A 16473-nucleotide genomic window follows, 5' to 3' on the forward strand; every position below is an offset into this window, starting at 1 on the left:
CACAGCAAAGGAAATCGACAACAAAACCAAAAGGGAACCTATTGAATGGAGAAGATAGTGGTGAATGGTACATCTGATAAGGGATTAATATCCAAAATATGTAAAGAACTTAATACAAAAAAACCCTACAAATAATCCAATTGAAAAAATGAGCAGAGGACCTAAATAGACATTTTCCCCAAAAAGTACATATAGATGTCCAACAGATGCATGAAAAGACGTCCAACATCAGTAATCATCAGGGAAATAAAATCAAACCACAATGAGATCTATCACTTTAGACCCGTCAGGATGGCTGGTATTAAACAGACAGGAAAGAACAAGTGTGTTGGCCAGGAGGTAGAGAAAAGGGAACCCTTGTGCACTGTTGGTGGGAATGTAAATTGGTACAACCACTGTGGAAAACAGTATGGAGTTTCCTCAAAAAATTAAGAATAGAATTACGGGGCGCCTGGGTGGCTCAGTCGGTTAAGCGTCCGACTTCAGCTCAGTTCATGACCTCACGGTTAGTGGGTTCCAGCCCCGTGTCGAACGAGGCGAACGCGTCGAACGAGGTGAGCCCTGAGTAACGTGCAGAATTGTCAAATGACTATGTTGTACACCTGAAACTGACACAGCATTGAAGGTCAGCTATATGTCAATAATAAAAAAAAAAAATTGTTTTAAGTGCAGCGTGACGGAAGCTCTGGGTGGCTAAGAGAAACATACTGTGGGGAAAACCTGGGCATTGAAAGCAGAAGGCAAATAAGAATAGAGAGGTTCTGAATGTCAAGTCCTGGGAAAACATTAACCAACGATTTTAACTTTCATTTTTATGTATGCATTAAGGTGATACATGATAAAAATCTAAATATTTACCAAAGAGACTTTCGATGCATTTAAATTAAAATGTTAATGAAAAGAAAACATTGTATCATAGTTTGAATGGTAGCATTTTTTTCTTTCTTATTAAAACATACCAGGAAAGGAGGCCAGGACTCCATGAAAAATGGCTACCAGTCCCCGTTACATCAAAAGCACACACTCCTGGCTTAACAAACCTAAGGACTCTACCACACAAATGGATTGCCTTTATTACCCGGAGACCTTTGTGCAGAGTAGAAACCATCTAAATAATATTCATCTAAAGTTATTTAATTATATTACAAAATTATATTATTTGGAAGATGCATTTAAATGACTCAAAGTTGTAAAGATCTCAGTGTAATACTGCTTCCATAATTATCCTTACAGATAACATTACTTAGAAAACTTAATGATGTAAAATCATAATGGTAGTAGGTTGCCAAGCAGATGGGGAAGTTTTTTGGTTTTTGTTTTCCAGTTTTTTTTTTTTTTCCTTTTTCTCTCTTCCTTCCACAAGGAGAATCAGCCACCTGTCTTTAAATAAAGGCTGACGTATTTTTACTTTTCTTGGTTGGCATCATTTGCTTAAACAAAGTAACCCTTGGTTGCTGAACACCTGATTCTGAACTGAAATAGCCATCTGATTTTTGTTTGACAAGCACTTGGATAACAATTTGATTTCCCAGTCTGTTTCTTTTGTGACCAAATAATCCTCTCCCCAATGTTGCATGCTGTATGAGCTACAAGTACTTACAACACAAAGGCTCTAAGGTTTCCTTGGGATTAGCACCATGCAAATGCAAATTTGAGACAATGGGAGACTGTGTCCATCCATCCTTGTAACTGTTATTCGTCTATTTTGTGCTTCCTATGGGTAGCAAAGCAAGCCATTGTTTTTAAAACACACACTCACTTGAGCTGCTGACTTTTTCACTGGCTACCTGGAGAGAAGGAACTTGTGCCTACAGATTTCACCCTCTAGATCCCATTCAATTATTTTTTTTTAAGAGATAACATAAAATTTTACAGGAGTATAACAGAATTCCTAATTGCAGAATTCAAACTTGAGCTCTGGAGTCTCATTTTGTGTCTTCGATCTATGCTTCATTGGTCTTTTGTGGTAAGTCTGACTACCTGTATGTACTCTCTTCAAAATCTTTCACTGGTTAGCACAGTATACAGATATGCCAGAAGCCAGTTTTTTCCTGTGGCATAATTCTTCCAACAGAGTTGAAATGCTTTGCAAACAATTTCACATATATCAGCCAATCCACATAGAAAGCAATGCCATGTGAATCCCTTCCTTTCTATATATTTTCTTTCAGTGATTGTCAGGAACTCATGCCTGTACAGAGGCTCTGGTTGGGAGGAGGAAACACAGGCCTGGGAGGGGAGGGTAAGAGCAGAAGCTGCCGGCCTGCTGTTGAATTGACCTCAGTTGGTGGCAGAATGGTCCCATCATCTTCATCCTTTATGCATGCTTAGAAATAGCAACATGCCTTTCCCTCTTGTGCAATTATCTTTTAGTTAATACCCAGTAGGATTTGTAAGCCCTTCACATCTCTGTGGATTTATTTTATTTCTGAGTGCAAGTGACTTTATGGCCCAATTACCATCATCGTGACTTATTGCACTATTTGTGGGAGGGAGAGGGGAACAAGGAGACAAGACTGATCATATGTAGCGCCATCAACAGAATGAATGCCACACAGTCTTGGCCGAGGAAGAGGGGTGGATGAAACCTTTCTGTGCCATTGTTTATCAGAGCCCTGACGCCTGGGTGATTGTGCTATATTTTAATAGACGAGTGTGTCAAATGTGTAAGTAAAGATGTGACAACAGTGGTGCCAGAGTAATCAATATTCGGGAGGTAATGAATATTTTGAGTTTAAAAGAGGTCAAACGTCAAAGATGAGAGGAATGACTAAGACCAGATGCTGCCACCCTCGAATTACAGGGCTACTCAAGCGAGACTGAGTTAGCATCTGACCCCAGAAATGGACCGGCGAGGCCGGCTCCTAATTAGAGCAAGATTCCCGGAAGCCAGACAGCCCTCGTGCTCATAGGAGCAAGGGGCGCAGCCGGCGGTGTGCCACGGGAAGCAGTAGCAGCAGCAGCGGCAACAGCCCAGGGAATTGTGAGCCTCGGGCCCGCTGCCTACCTGGAGTTTCTGCCGCGCCTGGTTCAGAACCACCGGGGCGGACAGCTCCCCGGCGCGGGGCGCCTCCAGCGTTAGGGGACGTGAGCGCCGGGTCCCGCTCGGGCGGCAGGAAGAACCGGCTGCGTCCCGTGCCCCCCGGCACCCCTTCGGCTCCTCCCTTCCCGGCGCGGAGCAAGCGCGGGGCCTGCGGGTGGCCGTCCCGGGCCGCATGTCCCTGCAGGCGAGGGGACGGGCTCGAGCCGCCGCCTGCCCTCCCCCTTCCCGCCCGCCACCGCCTCTGCCTCTTTCCTCGCCCCGCCCGGTGGAGGGAGGCGGGGCGTGCCCCGCGCCGGCCCCGCCCCGGCCCGGCTCCCGATTGGCTGGCGGGCCGGAGGTGCGAGGAGGCGGGGCCCGCCTCTGGCGGCTCGCGCCCGGGAAGGTCGGCCGGGGAGCGCGGGGTGCCGCGGGAGGGCGCGCGGGGACGCGGCGGGCGCCGAGGAGACGCAGCGGCGGCAGTAGCGGCGGCGCCTGGGCCCGGCCGCAGCCCCAGCCTCCCGCCCGCGCGCCCTGCCTCCAGCCGCGGCCCGCAGCCTGCGGCGCCCGAGCTCCGAGGGCGCTTCCCCGGGCGCAGGGCCCGAGGCGGCCAAGACGGCGGGCCGGCAGGGCGCGGGGCGGCGGGCGCTGTGCTGCGGGCTGCGCTGGTGGGGGGCGGCGGGCCGCGGCGCGGGCCCGGGGCCCGGCGCGTGCGGCTGGGAGGCGCTGTGGGGGGCGGGCGCGCGGGCGGCGGCCGGGGCTATGGCCGAGGGCGGCGGGGGCGCGCGGAGGAGGGCGCCGGCGCTGCTCGAGGCGGCCCGCGCGCGCTACGAGAGCCTGCACATCTCGGACGACGTGTTCGGCGAGTCGGGCCCGGACAGCGGCGGGAACCCCTTCTACAGCACGTCGGCCGCCTCGCACTCCTCCTCGGCCGCCTCCTCGGACGACGAACGCGAGCGCCCCGGCCCCCCGCCGCCGCCGCCCGGTGCTCCCGACGCGCAGGAAGCCGAGGAGGACGAGGCTGGCGCGGGCTGGAGCGCCACGCTGCGGGACCGCCCGCCCCCGCGCTTCGAGGACACCGGCGGTAAGGCGCGGCCCGCAGGGGCGGGGGCGGCCCGGGGAGGCGGGAGTGCCGGGCCGGGAGGACACCAGAAGCTCCGTGGGCCGGGGGCAGCTGTGCGTTTCTGGACCCTAAGGGGGCCGCGGCGGCGGGGATTTAAAGTGCTCTGACTGCGTGGGGGGCTCGGACTTCCCCGTGGGTGGAGAGGAGGAGGCGGAGGCCGGCGCCGGCACCCTGCGGTTGGCAAGGACGTGGAGGGTGGTGGGGAGTGTCTTCCCTCTCTGGCTGGGTGTGGCCAAGCCAGTCACACCTGTGGGGTCGCACCTTAGGGGTGCGTTGGAGTTAGCCTAGGTAAAGGGCTTCAGAAACGCTGATCCAGCTTGGGTGTGTGTTGCGGGGGTGGTGGTGGTGGTGGTGGTGGTAAATCAGTTTGTATTGATGGCCCCATGGCAAGCCTTAGTCAGGTGCCAGGGCTGGGACAAGTAGCAGTGAGAACCTCGGGAGAGGTCCTCCGGGGCGTCTTCACTGGCGTGTGTTTTCTCCAGTTAATCCGAGAAACTTTCTCCGTCCGTGCCTTTCAGGATCTCTTGTCAAGAGCAGGGAAAAGTGAAATGACAAGTTTCCCTGCCTTAAGGTGTATGCTCTTATGCCGGAAGGCACTTTTGTGTGTGTGTGTGTGTGTGTGTTCCGCTTACCGCTATGGTCATGGTCAAGCTCCTGATGTCTGGAGGTCGCTCGTGCTGGCAGCTGTGGCTGCCCGAGGTCCCCTTTTACTGCGCCCTTTCCTGGGAGTTGGTTTTACAACGTCTCTACGTACCCTGCAGAAGCTCTGTAGCCTCTGTCCCTCGAGAGAGGTGGAGACCAGCCGGTTCCACCTGCCCCTGATGCTTTTGTTCCTTGCATCCTTCTGGGGCAGGCCCTCGTTTGTGCCCACCGTTTTCACGGGTGGAAGAGTGTGCAACCGGTGTTGTTGAGGACCAGGGAGTGGCGTACTGGGCATGATGCGGCTTTTCCCGTGGCTCTCCCTGATCATTGTTCAACCAGCCAGGAATACAGCAGGTAGGAGGGCAGGCCCAGGGGACCCCCCCCCCCCCCAACCCCTGGCTGGTGCCCTCACTTGGATCTGGACATAGTGCTGCAGGCTGCTGGTAGGCTGGTGGGGTTGGCTGGACTCTGTTAGCAGGGAGTGGTCTGCAAACCTCCAGCAGACAAGCTGCAGTGTAGACAGGCTGCAGTGTGGACGCGCTGAGCTCCAGCTGGGCTTTGCAGGGTCCAAGTGAACTGTGCAGTGTTTTGGAACGGAACCTGTTCACGTTTAGGCTTCGGTTAAGAGTTTGGGAATTTTCAAAGTCCCGTCCCTCTGCCTAATCCTTTGAAACCCCCTACGTTTTCCAGAATGTCAGAAGGGCTTCCTGTCCCAGACAGCGGTTGTCCGTTAAATTAGCTCTTTAAGAATTGTGTGTACCCGGAGCCCGGGTTTAGCAGAGTTTATGCTGTGAGTGCCGTGATCCAGGTTTCGATCTCGGAACATGAGCTACATGTCTGCTCGTTTCCCTGCATCTCCAGGAGAAACAAGGGAATTGTGTTAGGTGAAGCCTGGTTATGAATAAGATTCGTGACTGTGTTGGTGTGAGAAGGGTGAACACACCTAAGTAAATTTTAAAGGAGTATTATGTTTCTTGGTAACCTATACTTGGGAGAAATTCTGCATCAGAGCAATTTAATCTAGCCACTGCAGCACCGACGTGGTCCTCAAGTACCTGATCGTGTGTCATTTGGCATTAGGTTCAAATTCTGCTTCCTTCGGATGGTCACTGAAGTCCCACCTGGACCTGAGAATCACAGTCCTGCACTTTAATCAAAGACATTAGCGGTTGGTTATTTGATGGTTTTTAGACCCAGGTTTGTTTTTCTGTTTTGTGCGGAAGCTTGCTTTTCAAACCCAGCCCTAATTAAGAATTTGCTTTTCTCCTGGAAACCGTCTTTCCCTGAGGGAAATTTGGGGTGGTGGCAGGGGGGTGAGGTTGATGGTTTATTAAGCGTGAGTTCAGATTCCCTGAAACAATGGAACATGATTTATGGGGGCTGAAAATAGATAGATGCTGGGCAGAGAAAACCCTTGTGCCTAGTGGCGGGGAGAGAGGTGGACTTGTTTATTAAGAGGCTCAGAGCTGCACCCTGTCCACTCTGAGAGCAAAGAGGTTCAGGGTCTGAGATTTATCAAAGTATAGAATCTAACCCCACTTTCACGGAATGCAGCTTGGGTCTCTCTTCCCTCTTTGTTCCCTGGATTGTTAACAGATCTCACTGGGCTGGTAGAGTGGGATGGGGAGGCATGCCGGAGGGGTGGCATTTTGGTCTGGAATCGGTCCTCACAGGAGAAAAAACTCGTAGCAGAAATGGCTGTTGCTGCTAGAATCAGATGAGGAAAAGCAAGGGATTCTAGACTCGGGGAACAGGCTTCCTGCCTGCCTTCTGCTGTAAAAGCATATGCATGTGTATGTGTGTAAATAGGCACATATGTAAATGTGTGTGTTTGTGTCTTATACGTACTTGTGTATTGCTTGTGCTGGTTTGGGCTGGTTAGGGTTTTTTGTTTGTTTGTTTATTTTGATTAGAAAGAGATTACAGCTGCTGTCTAGGGGCCCTCTGATGACTGAGAGAACCCCTGTGCCTGAGAGTGGTGTAGACACTGGGCACCACTGTGCTTTGATCTGCATTTGGAGTGCACACAGTAGGGAGCACGTGATGCCCAGCTGGGAGGAGGAAGGGAAAAGAGGCAGAAACATTTCTGTGCCTAAGGTTGAGATTCCTCTAGCTGCTCGTCTTCCTAGGCTCTTTCTTCTGGTGTCCCCCTTTTATTTAGCTTCCTGGATCAGAAGCCCAGCCAGCAATTATGGGCGGAAGGGTCCTCTCCGTCACCTCCCTTCTCTCCCCTCTCCCAGGCTCTGGTCGTGCCTGGAGCTGTGGGTCCCCTTGAGATGATTTAAATACAAAGACCATGCTTGCCGGGCTGGCTGACAGGCTCTTAACCCCTGTGTGAATGGAGGGTCAGCTTGGGAGCTGAAAATGCTTCCCGGGAGCTCAGGGCCCAGAACCTTCTCCAGGAGAACACTTGCAGCTGTCTCCCTACAACAACCCCCTCAAGCTGTCAGCCTCGCCTGCCGCCTGCCCGCTGTGCAGATCACCGACACAGCCTGCCAGCTCACTCTCTGGAAACAGCGTGAAATTCAGGCCCGGCTGCTTCCTGGGCTTCTGCTCTTTTGGTTTCTTATTCTGAGCAGTCTTGTGATCCGTCCTCTCTCGAGGAGGCAGAACAGGCAGATATTCACGGATGGGCGGGGGGGGGGGGGGGGGGGGCGCGTGTGTTCGGCTTTGTCGGTCCTTTGTCGTGGCTGGCTGGCATCTGAGCTGTTTGCTCTTCCTATTAGAGGTTGGACTTCATAGGACTGTTTTTCCCATGTACCATGTCAGCACCCCTCTGGAATCGTTCAGCGGGGAGGTGTGACCTTGAGAAGCGGGAGGGGAACACAGGGCTTTGAAAATTAACATTGTTAGATGTTTGCGCTCAGGGTTTCGTTGTGGACTTCTTTGGCTGAAAGTCTTTTTGACTTAACAAGTGAGGAGAGAAACAGCTTGCGCTTAAAACCGGAATGAACCTGAGACTCTCAGGATGGCTTTGTGAGCTAAGGTACCCCCCCCCGCTACGGACCCCGGCCCGTCAGCGGTGTCAAGTTTGAGCAGACGCTCCCACCTTTAGCTCTGTCGCACGTCCCGTGGCTCCAGGAGGAACTCCAAGGCTGGGTGAGCTACAAGGTAGATCTTGTGCGGTGCCGCATGATAATGGAGCATGTGCTGCCACCAGCTGCCACGCAGGATTCGGAGGAGGGAGCTTCCTGGAGAGAGGTTTTGTTCAGGTGGTGGGGGTGACGCGGCTCACCAGCCGCGATCCCTGTGTGCAGCGCCGTCTTCCGTTGTTGCGCCACATCTTTGCAAGGACTCTGCCACAGAAGGGATCGCCCCACTTGACACAGAAACACGGACAGGACTTCTCGGTCGGGGTCTGGGCTGAGAGATTACCTAGGCAGACTTGATCATTCAGGGAAGGTCATGCCTTTTTTTTTTTTTTTTTTTCAATTTTTTTAAGTTTTTGAAACATTTATTTATTTTTGACAGAGACAGAGTGCAGGCAGGGGAGTGGCAGAGAGGGAGGGAGACACAGAATCCGAAGCAGGCTCCAGGCCCCGTGCTGTCAGCACAGAGCCCGACGCGGGGCTCGAACCCACGAACTGTGAGATCATGACGCCGGCCGAACGCTTAACCAGCCGAGCAACCCAGGCACCCCAGGGAAGGGGGTGCCTTTGTATTGGTTTCCTTTACAGCATCTGAAACCTTTTGCAGTCAGAGATATTTATTTTCAAATTTTACGTGGAATTACCTTTAACTATTTTGGGGGGGGGCTATGAAGCTCTGTGTGGTTCCATGAATGTATGGGTTTGTGTAACCTATCCCACAATCAGATAGGAGACAGAAAAATCTAGAATTTTATCTTTTTATTTAATCCCTGCTACACCGCAGCCATTGTGATGAGAGTTTAGAGTTCTTCTGCAGGTAGCGGGGCTTTGAATACATTGGCGACTGGGGGGTTGTGTGAGGTCTGGTACACAGTTTTAAAATCTAAAACTCACCTTTATTTTTTTTTATTTTTTTATTTTTTAAAAATTTTTTAACGTTTATTTATTTTTGAGACGGAGAGAGACAGAGCATGAACGGGGGAGGGTCAGAGAGAGATGGAGACACAATCTGAAACAGGCTCCAGGCTCTGAGTAGTCAGCACAGAGCCCGACGCGGGGCTCGAACTCACGGACCGCGAGATCGTGACCTGAGCCGAAGTCGGACGCTCAACCGACTGAGCCACCCAGGCGCCCCAAACTCACCTTTATTTTTAAAAACTGTGATTGTATATTTTTTTTTTCTTATTAACAAGTACATATGTATATTTTAGGGGGGAAAATGATAGAAATTTTAAGAAATCCCGTAATCGCTCATTACCCTAGATAATCATAGTTAACATATTGAGTGTATCCTTTGTTTATCTTAGATTACATCTTGTTGGGTGATCTGCTTTTTAATTCTAATTAATATATTGTAAATGGCTTCCATTTAAATTTAAAAATGTCATTTTAATGAATCCATAATATGACACAGTTCCCTTTGGGTGGGCATTGAATTCAGTGCCCCCTCCCTCTTACATTTATTATGCTATGATAAATATTCCGGAAGCTTAGGTTTGTGTGCGCATCCTTAGCACATTCCTTAGCATAAAATGACCAGACCAGAATTGAATTAAGGACACATTGTAAGGTTTTTGATATCTGCTGTGCAACAGCTTTCCAGAAATGCACCTACATACATTCCCGCCGGCAGTATACCCAGAAGTCTGTTAGAAAACCTGGCTGATAGGGCAGCGTCCCTGTGTGTGACTCCTGCCGGTAGGGCGCTCTTAGAGGACTGTTTTTGAATAAAGCTTTTTGAGGTATAATACACATTCAGCGCATGAGTCATAGTGCACAGCACAGTGTGTGTGACTGACTACTCCCCACATGAAGATCAGGAACGTTCCCAGCACCCCAGAGATTCCCTCCTGCTCCTTCCCAGTCACTAGCTCCCTGTCTCCAGGGGTGACCGTTATTCTGACTTCCGTTCCCTCACCATCGATGAATTTTTGCCTGTTACTTTGGTCCGGTTGTTTAGTTCATCAGTAGATCTGTGAGATCCATTCTTCCTGCAGATAAGAGTCTTTTATTTCATATGGCCTGTAGGATTCCATCATATGACTACTACGGTCTTTTACATTGTTTCTAGTTTAGGGCTTCTGTGGGTACGGCTGCTACAGAGGTTCTTGTGTTTTGGGGTTTTTTGTTTTTTTTTTTTACTTTATTTATTTTGAGAGTGAGAGAGAGACAGAGCGCATGAGCGGGGGAGGGTCAGAGAGAGAGAGAATCCAAAGCAGGCTCCGGGCTGTCAGCGCAGAGCCTGACTCGGGGCTTGATATCACGGCCACAAGATCATGACCTGAGCTGAAATCAAGAGTCGGATGCCCAACAATCCAGGCGCCCCGAGGTGTTCTTGTGTTTTTGATGGACTTACACGTCATTTCCCTTGGGCACGTGTACCCTGGAGTAGGTTTCCTGGTCAGAGATTAGATGCGTGTCTCAGCCTCCGCGCTACTGACCTTACGGGCTGGGTAACTGTGTTGGGGGGGCCCGTCTTGTGAATCGCCGGATGTTTAACAGCATCTCCGACCCCTACCCACTGAATGTCCAGGGGCGCCCTTTCCTCTAGTTATGACAACTGAGCATTTCTCCCGGCGTTGCCACACGGCCCCTGGGGACCAAACTCACCTGCCGTGGGGAGCCACTGCTTTCGTAGGCACCGTCAAACACTTCTCCGGTCCGCACGCCCACTAATGGCGTACGAGACGTGGCGTGTATTAATTCTGCAAGCAGATTGAACCCGGCTGGGCTAAAACGATAAAGAAGGCACATCGCCTGGGGTCCAGCAGGAGAGACAAAGTGGAGAAAAGGTGGAAGAGTCTTTGGCAACCACTGCGATCCGGGTAGACGTGGATATGGGATTCCGGAGGCGCGCCCCTGACCCAGCTGGGCCGGGGGAGAACAGCACCTCTGGCGGACGCGGCCCCTGAGCTGCATCTTGAAGAACAAATAAAGTTCAGTCAGGTGACGAGGAAGGAGCAGGGCACCCCAAACGAGGGAGTAACTTGGGCAAAGGCCAGGAGGGGAGAGAAGCCATTTTGCCCATGGGCAGTCCCACTCTTTCCCTAAACTGAGCGTCCTTCCTTGAGGCCGTCTTAGTGACAACGCCTTGAGACTTGACGGTATGTAATTGTCACCGTTGCCCTTAACGGTAGCTGGAATCTGAACCCAGTCGTGGATGTGGATTCACCTAGCAGATGCTGGATCCCCTGGGGAGGGGAATTTGGCGGGTCTGGGGAGGAAGGAGAACCTAGAGATGGTTGAATCTGTGGAGAAGCACTGAGATCCTTCCTTTAAGGAAGGAAGAGGGCAAATGACAACTAAAGGTGATCTGGTAAAAACCTTTACTGGCCGGAGGAGGCCCGGTATTACCTTGGGGTTGGGGATGCGTTATCCTGTAATATCAAGATGATGTTCTACCTTTCTCCTTTTTGTGAGTTTCAGGAAGAATGATTACAAAACTGTGAACCTCTGGCCATGTTTAGGTGTATATTTAGTAAACCACTCCAGTAAAAAATTTAGAAGCACGAATCTTCACACTTTAACTGGGACAACATCACCCCTTGCCTGGATGTTGGAAACTGCATCTGCTTGGATTTCCAGCTTCCAGGCTTGTTGGCACCCCCCCCACTAACCCTGTCCCCATGTCCCTGGTAGAAGGAGAGTGATCTTTTACCAAGATTTAAACACCTCTGCTTAAACACTCAAACCACTTGAAACACTTAAAACGTTTAAACCTTTGAGTGGCTTCCAACTCAGGCCAAAGGGAATCCTGGAGTCCTTGGCAAGGCCTCCAGCGCCCATAGGTGTTCTGCAGCCTTCCTTTTTAGTGTCCCTTCTTGTCACCTGTCCGGCCACCCGCACTCTCTAGCCACAAAGTCTTTCCATCTCGGAACCTTTGTGCCGTGGGACCCATACCAGGAAGGTGCTTCACGGCGGCCCTTGCTTGCTAGTTTCGCCTTGTTCAAATGTCACTGTCGCCAAGCATCTAAAATCACTGTCTTCCCTCTGTCCCTCTTAGCAGCCACATAAGCTAAATCATTTTCCATGTGGGCTGAGACCTGGGACGTCGTGGTCACAGAACGTGGTAAGCGCTGAACAAAAATTCAGTGTTTGTTGAATAAAGGAGTGAAGAAAAGAACAGATGGACACAACTAGATATTTTTTTTTAAGTTTATTTTGCGAGAGAGAGAGAGAGTGGGGGAGGGGCAGAGAGAGAATCCCACCCAGGCTCCAAGCTGTCAGCACAGGGCCGGACATGGGACTCGAACTCATGACCTGTGAGATCGTGACCTGAGCAGAAACCCATAGTCGGATGCCTAACTGACTGAGCCACCCAGGCGCCCCGGAACTAGATTTTTTTTTTTTTTTTAATGGGGACAGGAATCTGCACCATTGAAATGTCTACAAGGACATATTCCACATCCAAAATAGTGGAAGAGAGGTTGGGGCAGCTCTCGAGGGAATGAATTCTTTACTAGGAAGGTGCTAAATCAAGTCTGGGATGTATTTTACAGGGCTTTCCCTCCTGCATGGAAAACTGAACTTGCCTCGGAGGGAAGTTGCCTCTCCAACCCTTGGGCTTTTGCAGTGTGCCCTCTTCCCAAGAGACAGAGACCCCCCCAAGACAGGAGTCTATTAGAACTTTGCAGGGAACCTTGCTTCTTGTACCCCTTTATTTGTTTATCAAGTGCTTGTATATCATGTACCATGTGCCAGATCGTGTTCTAAGCTCTCTCTAATGTGTGTAATCCTCAAAGCAATTTTGCAAGGTGTTATCCCTATTTAAAAAAAATTTTTTTTTTTTTAACGTTTATTTATTTTTGAGACAGAGAGAGACAGAGCATGAACGGGGGAGGGTCAGAGAGAGGGAGACACAGAATCTGAAACAGGCTCCAGGCTCTGATCGGTCAGCACAGAGCCCGACGCGGGGCTTGAACTCACGGACTGCGAGATCATGACCTGAGCCGAAGTCGGACGCTTAACCAACTGAGCCACCCAGGCGCCCCTGTTATCCCTATTTTTAACATAGGGAACCGAGTCACGGGGAGGTTAAGTGATCTAGGGTAGACTGGTTCCTTTGGTTAGGGGACAAGGATGCATCCTGCTTAGAGCAGGAGTATGGAACACAGGATATGCTGGTCAGATCAACTTAATTAACGGGTAGGTCCCTTGCAAGGGGCTCTTGAATTGAAGACCAGTGTCCTTTTCTAAATTTATTTCACCTGTTCCCTCTCTTCGTGGGCAGTGGCTGTACCTAATTTCCCAGCACCCCTTGCAAGGAGATGGGGCCACTGCCTGGGTTCAGGGCAGTGGAAAATGAGCCAAAGTGTGGACCCCACTCTCAGGCCTGGATGTGGAGGCTCCTTTGAGCCATGTGTCAGAGATGTTGGGGGCCAGCAGATGAAAGGATCTTGTATCTAAATCAGCATTGGGCATCCGATTTCGGCTCAGGTCATGATCTTGCAGTTGGTGAGTTCGAGCCCTGCGTTGGTCTCTGTGCTGACAGCTCGGAGCCTGGAGCCTCGTCACATTCTCTCCCTCTCCTTCTCCCTCTCCCTCTCCCTCTCCCTCTCCCTCTCCCTCTCCCTCTCCCTCTCCCTCTCCCCCTCCCCTTCCCCCTCCCCCCTTCACCCGTTTGCACTCCATCTCTCTCAAAAATAAACAAATACTAAAAAAAATAAAAATAAATCACCATTTGGGGAAAAGCCACTCACACATCAATCCTATTTGTCATGGACTAAATTTCTGTGGGCAAGAGATGAACTTCTTTCCTGTTTGATTCATCGTACATTTGTTGGGGGATGGGGGCTTGTTAGAACAGGCAGCTTAACTGTCACAGACATTAAAGAGGATTGATGGGGAAAAGCGGATTCAAGTCAGTGGGGGCCACATGCTGAATCACTGTGTGAGGAGGACGCATGAGGGGAATGATGGAAAATAACCTGGAGAATAAAAATGAATTCTTTGGGGGCGCCTGGGTGGATCAGCTGATCGAGCGTCTGACTCTTGGTTTCGGCTCAGGTCATGATCTCACGGTTTGTGAGTTCAAGCCCCACCTCGGGCTCTGTGCTGCCGGCGCGGAGCCTGCTTGGGATTCTCTCTCTCTCCCTCTCTCTGCCCCTCCCCTGCTCACACACAGGCTCTCAAAATAAATAAAAATGTAAAAAAAAATGAATTCTTGGAATTCTGTCCGTGAAATCCTCGCGGTAACTCTGGAAGCGGGCGGGTAAGATGATGGTGGTAAGCCACGTGCATGGGGTGTTCTAGATGCAGGTGTTGAATTGCACACCAATGGTTTGAAGCTGTGGATGGTTTGAAAGGGGCTTGATGGTCCGTTTGTGGCCGGAGGGGACCCGGCGCGGAAGGCCTGGGTTCTGCCGAGCGTTTGCCCTGTGATTTTGGGCAGGTGGCTCCGTGGAGTCTGGCGTCTATGCAGGGAGCTCCTTCCCCGAGTTGTGAGAATCAGTGAAGACGTGTGTGGAAGCCCAGAGCTGGTGCTTTGTCACAGGCAACTTTACCTCGATTCCTTTAAACTCCTTTTGTCTCGCGAGGCCCAAATGCACAGGATGGATGTTGGGCCACTTAGGAGATTTTCAAAACTTTTTAGCAACCAGGAACTGTAGAAGGGACAAACCCAGGGTACGTAGATGCACCAGTGGAAATCAGGCGGCTGTCTTTTTTTTTTTTTTTTTTTTAATTTTTTGAATATTTATTTTTGAGAGAGAGACAGAATGCAAGCAGGGGAGAGGGGCAGAGAGAGAGGGAGACACAGAATCCGAAGCAGGCTCTGGGCTCTGAGCTGTCAGCACAGAGCCCGATGTGGGGCTTGAACTCATGAACCGTGAGATCATGACCTGAGCCGAAGTCGGCCGCTCAACCGACTGGGCCACCCAGGCGCCCCAGGCGGCTGTCTTTGAACTGGAGGAGGAGGGCCCCGGAGCCCACCCTCCCCGGCAGTTGGGAGGGGGGTGGGGGTGTACTGTGTAAAGATTGTAAGGTTCTGTGAGCGAGTAAACGTTCACTTCAGAATTCACACAACAAACAGTCTACACCTCCTTCCTCATTTGAAACTTGTTTTCCTCGGGTCCGAGCATTCAAGGCAAACAAATGTGTTCCCTTTGGTTTGCCCTTAATTACTAGTATTTCAGCAGAACGTCCGATGTGTTTTCTTGGGCTGGCTGGGAAACTGGACCCCAGTTTACGGCAGCCTCGGGGACATGCTTGCAGAATTCCAGTGGAATCCTGGAACAGAACCTAATTGGAAAGCGCAGACAACTGTAGTGAGCAGCTTTTCGTCAAGATTGAAAGAGGCGCGTGTTATGCAAATATTAGCAAGAGCAAATTCCCGCTGTCGAAAATTTATAGGCTCATTATCTTCAAGAAGGCTGGCAGATAAGAAGTAGGTTCTGGAAAAGATGTAGGTAAATTCAGGGAGATGGCAAATGACACCAGAGAAACTGGAAGGGCGAGAGGGCACAGCCCAGACCTCTGAAGCCGGCACGTGGGATACTTTGGTGGGGAGGAATGAAGGTCTGTCTTTGGTTCTGCTTCTCAGAGGGCCTGGAGACTTCCATCTGTAAGCACAGGAGCCCAATGCGGGGCTCGATCCCCCAACCGTGAGATCATGACCTGAGCTGAGATCAAGGGTCGGATGCTTAACCAACTAAGCCCCCCAAGCGCCCCCAGGAGGTGGTTTATTTTTAAACGTTTTAAGTTTATTTTATTTTGAGAGAGACAGAGAGGGAGAGAGAGAATCCCAATCAGGCTCTGTGCTGCCATCACAGAGGCTGACATGGGGCTCGAACTCACAAAACGGTGAGCTCCTGACCTGAGCCAAGGTCAAGAGTCTGATGCCCAACCGACTGAGCCACCCAGGCGCCCAGGAGGTGTCACTTTAGAAGCAGAGTGGGGACAGGCACCCGAGCGTGTGTCTGTCTCCACAGCCCTGGCACACGCTTGGGTGCCTGTCCCCACTCTGCCTCTAAAGTGGCAGCTCCTGGGGGTGCTTGGGTGGCTTAGTCAGTTAAGCATCCGACTCTTGATTTCAGCTCAGGTCATGATCTCACAGTTGGGGGATTGAGTGTTGCCCTGGGCTCCAGTGCTGACAGCAGGGAACCTGCTTGGGGTTTTCTCTCTCCCTCTCTCTGCCCTTCCCCAGCTCATGCTTGCTTGCTCACGTGCTCATTCTCTCTCACTCTCTCAATTAAATAAACTTAAAAATAAAGTGACGCCTTCTTGAGGGCGGCTGCTGCTCAAATCTCTGCTCCCTAACAGCTCCAGGTGTCCCCCGTCAGAGACCATCCAGAGCTTGGCACGTCGGGAGCCGGGCTCTGGATGGGCGTAGGGGTGACTGTGCCCAAGTCCTGCCCCTGCAGCCCCTGGTCTGATTCATGTTCTATTGTGTTACGTAGCGCAACGTCCGTGACAGAGTATCTCACCCGGCACCTTGCTACGGGGAAGGCACCTGAGGGCTGTGGGGTTGGCAACAAGAGTATCTTTTTCCTTGGTGGTGCTGTGCCCGCCGAGGTATCCAGTTTTATCTGCATGCATTGATACATATCCTGCGTGATTCCTAACTGCGATCTTTGTTTTACCGTCTTCCCTGTTTGTAAAAA

At 51.1% G+C, this 16473-nt stretch overlaps 1 protein-coding gene and 1 long non-coding RNA gene across 2 annotated transcripts in view; one reads left to right on the forward strand and one right to left on the reverse strand.

The window, feature by feature from the left end:
• LOC147575814 (uncharacterized) overlaps positions 1 to 3216 on the reverse strand; it is a 43645-nt gene extending 40429 nt beyond the window's left edge. The window contains exon 1 of the long non-coding RNA XR_015241970.1: positions 3008 to 3216. This is a non-coding gene — a long non-coding RNA (uncharacterized LOC147575814). The remainder of the gene's footprint in view (positions 1 to 3007) is intronic.
• Positions 3217 to 3766: 550 nt separating this feature from the next.
• Positions 3767 to 16473, forward strand: part of PGBD5 (piggyBac transposable element derived 5) — a 102567-nt gene continuing 89860 nt past the window's right edge. The window contains exon 1 of the mRNA XM_086679704.1: positions 3767 to 4103. Coding sequence (XP_086535830.1) covers positions 3782 to 4103 — 322 coding nt within the window. The 5' untranslated portion in view covers positions 3767 to 3781. The remainder of the gene's footprint in view (positions 4104 to 16473) is intronic.

Source organism: Puma concolor, chromosome D2 (assembly GCF_028749965.1).
Source record: "Puma concolor isolate L17-30 chromosome D2, mPumCon1.1.hap2, whole genome shotgun sequence".
Taxonomy (NCBI): domain Eukaryota; kingdom Metazoa; phylum Chordata; class Mammalia; order Carnivora; family Felidae; genus Puma; species Puma concolor.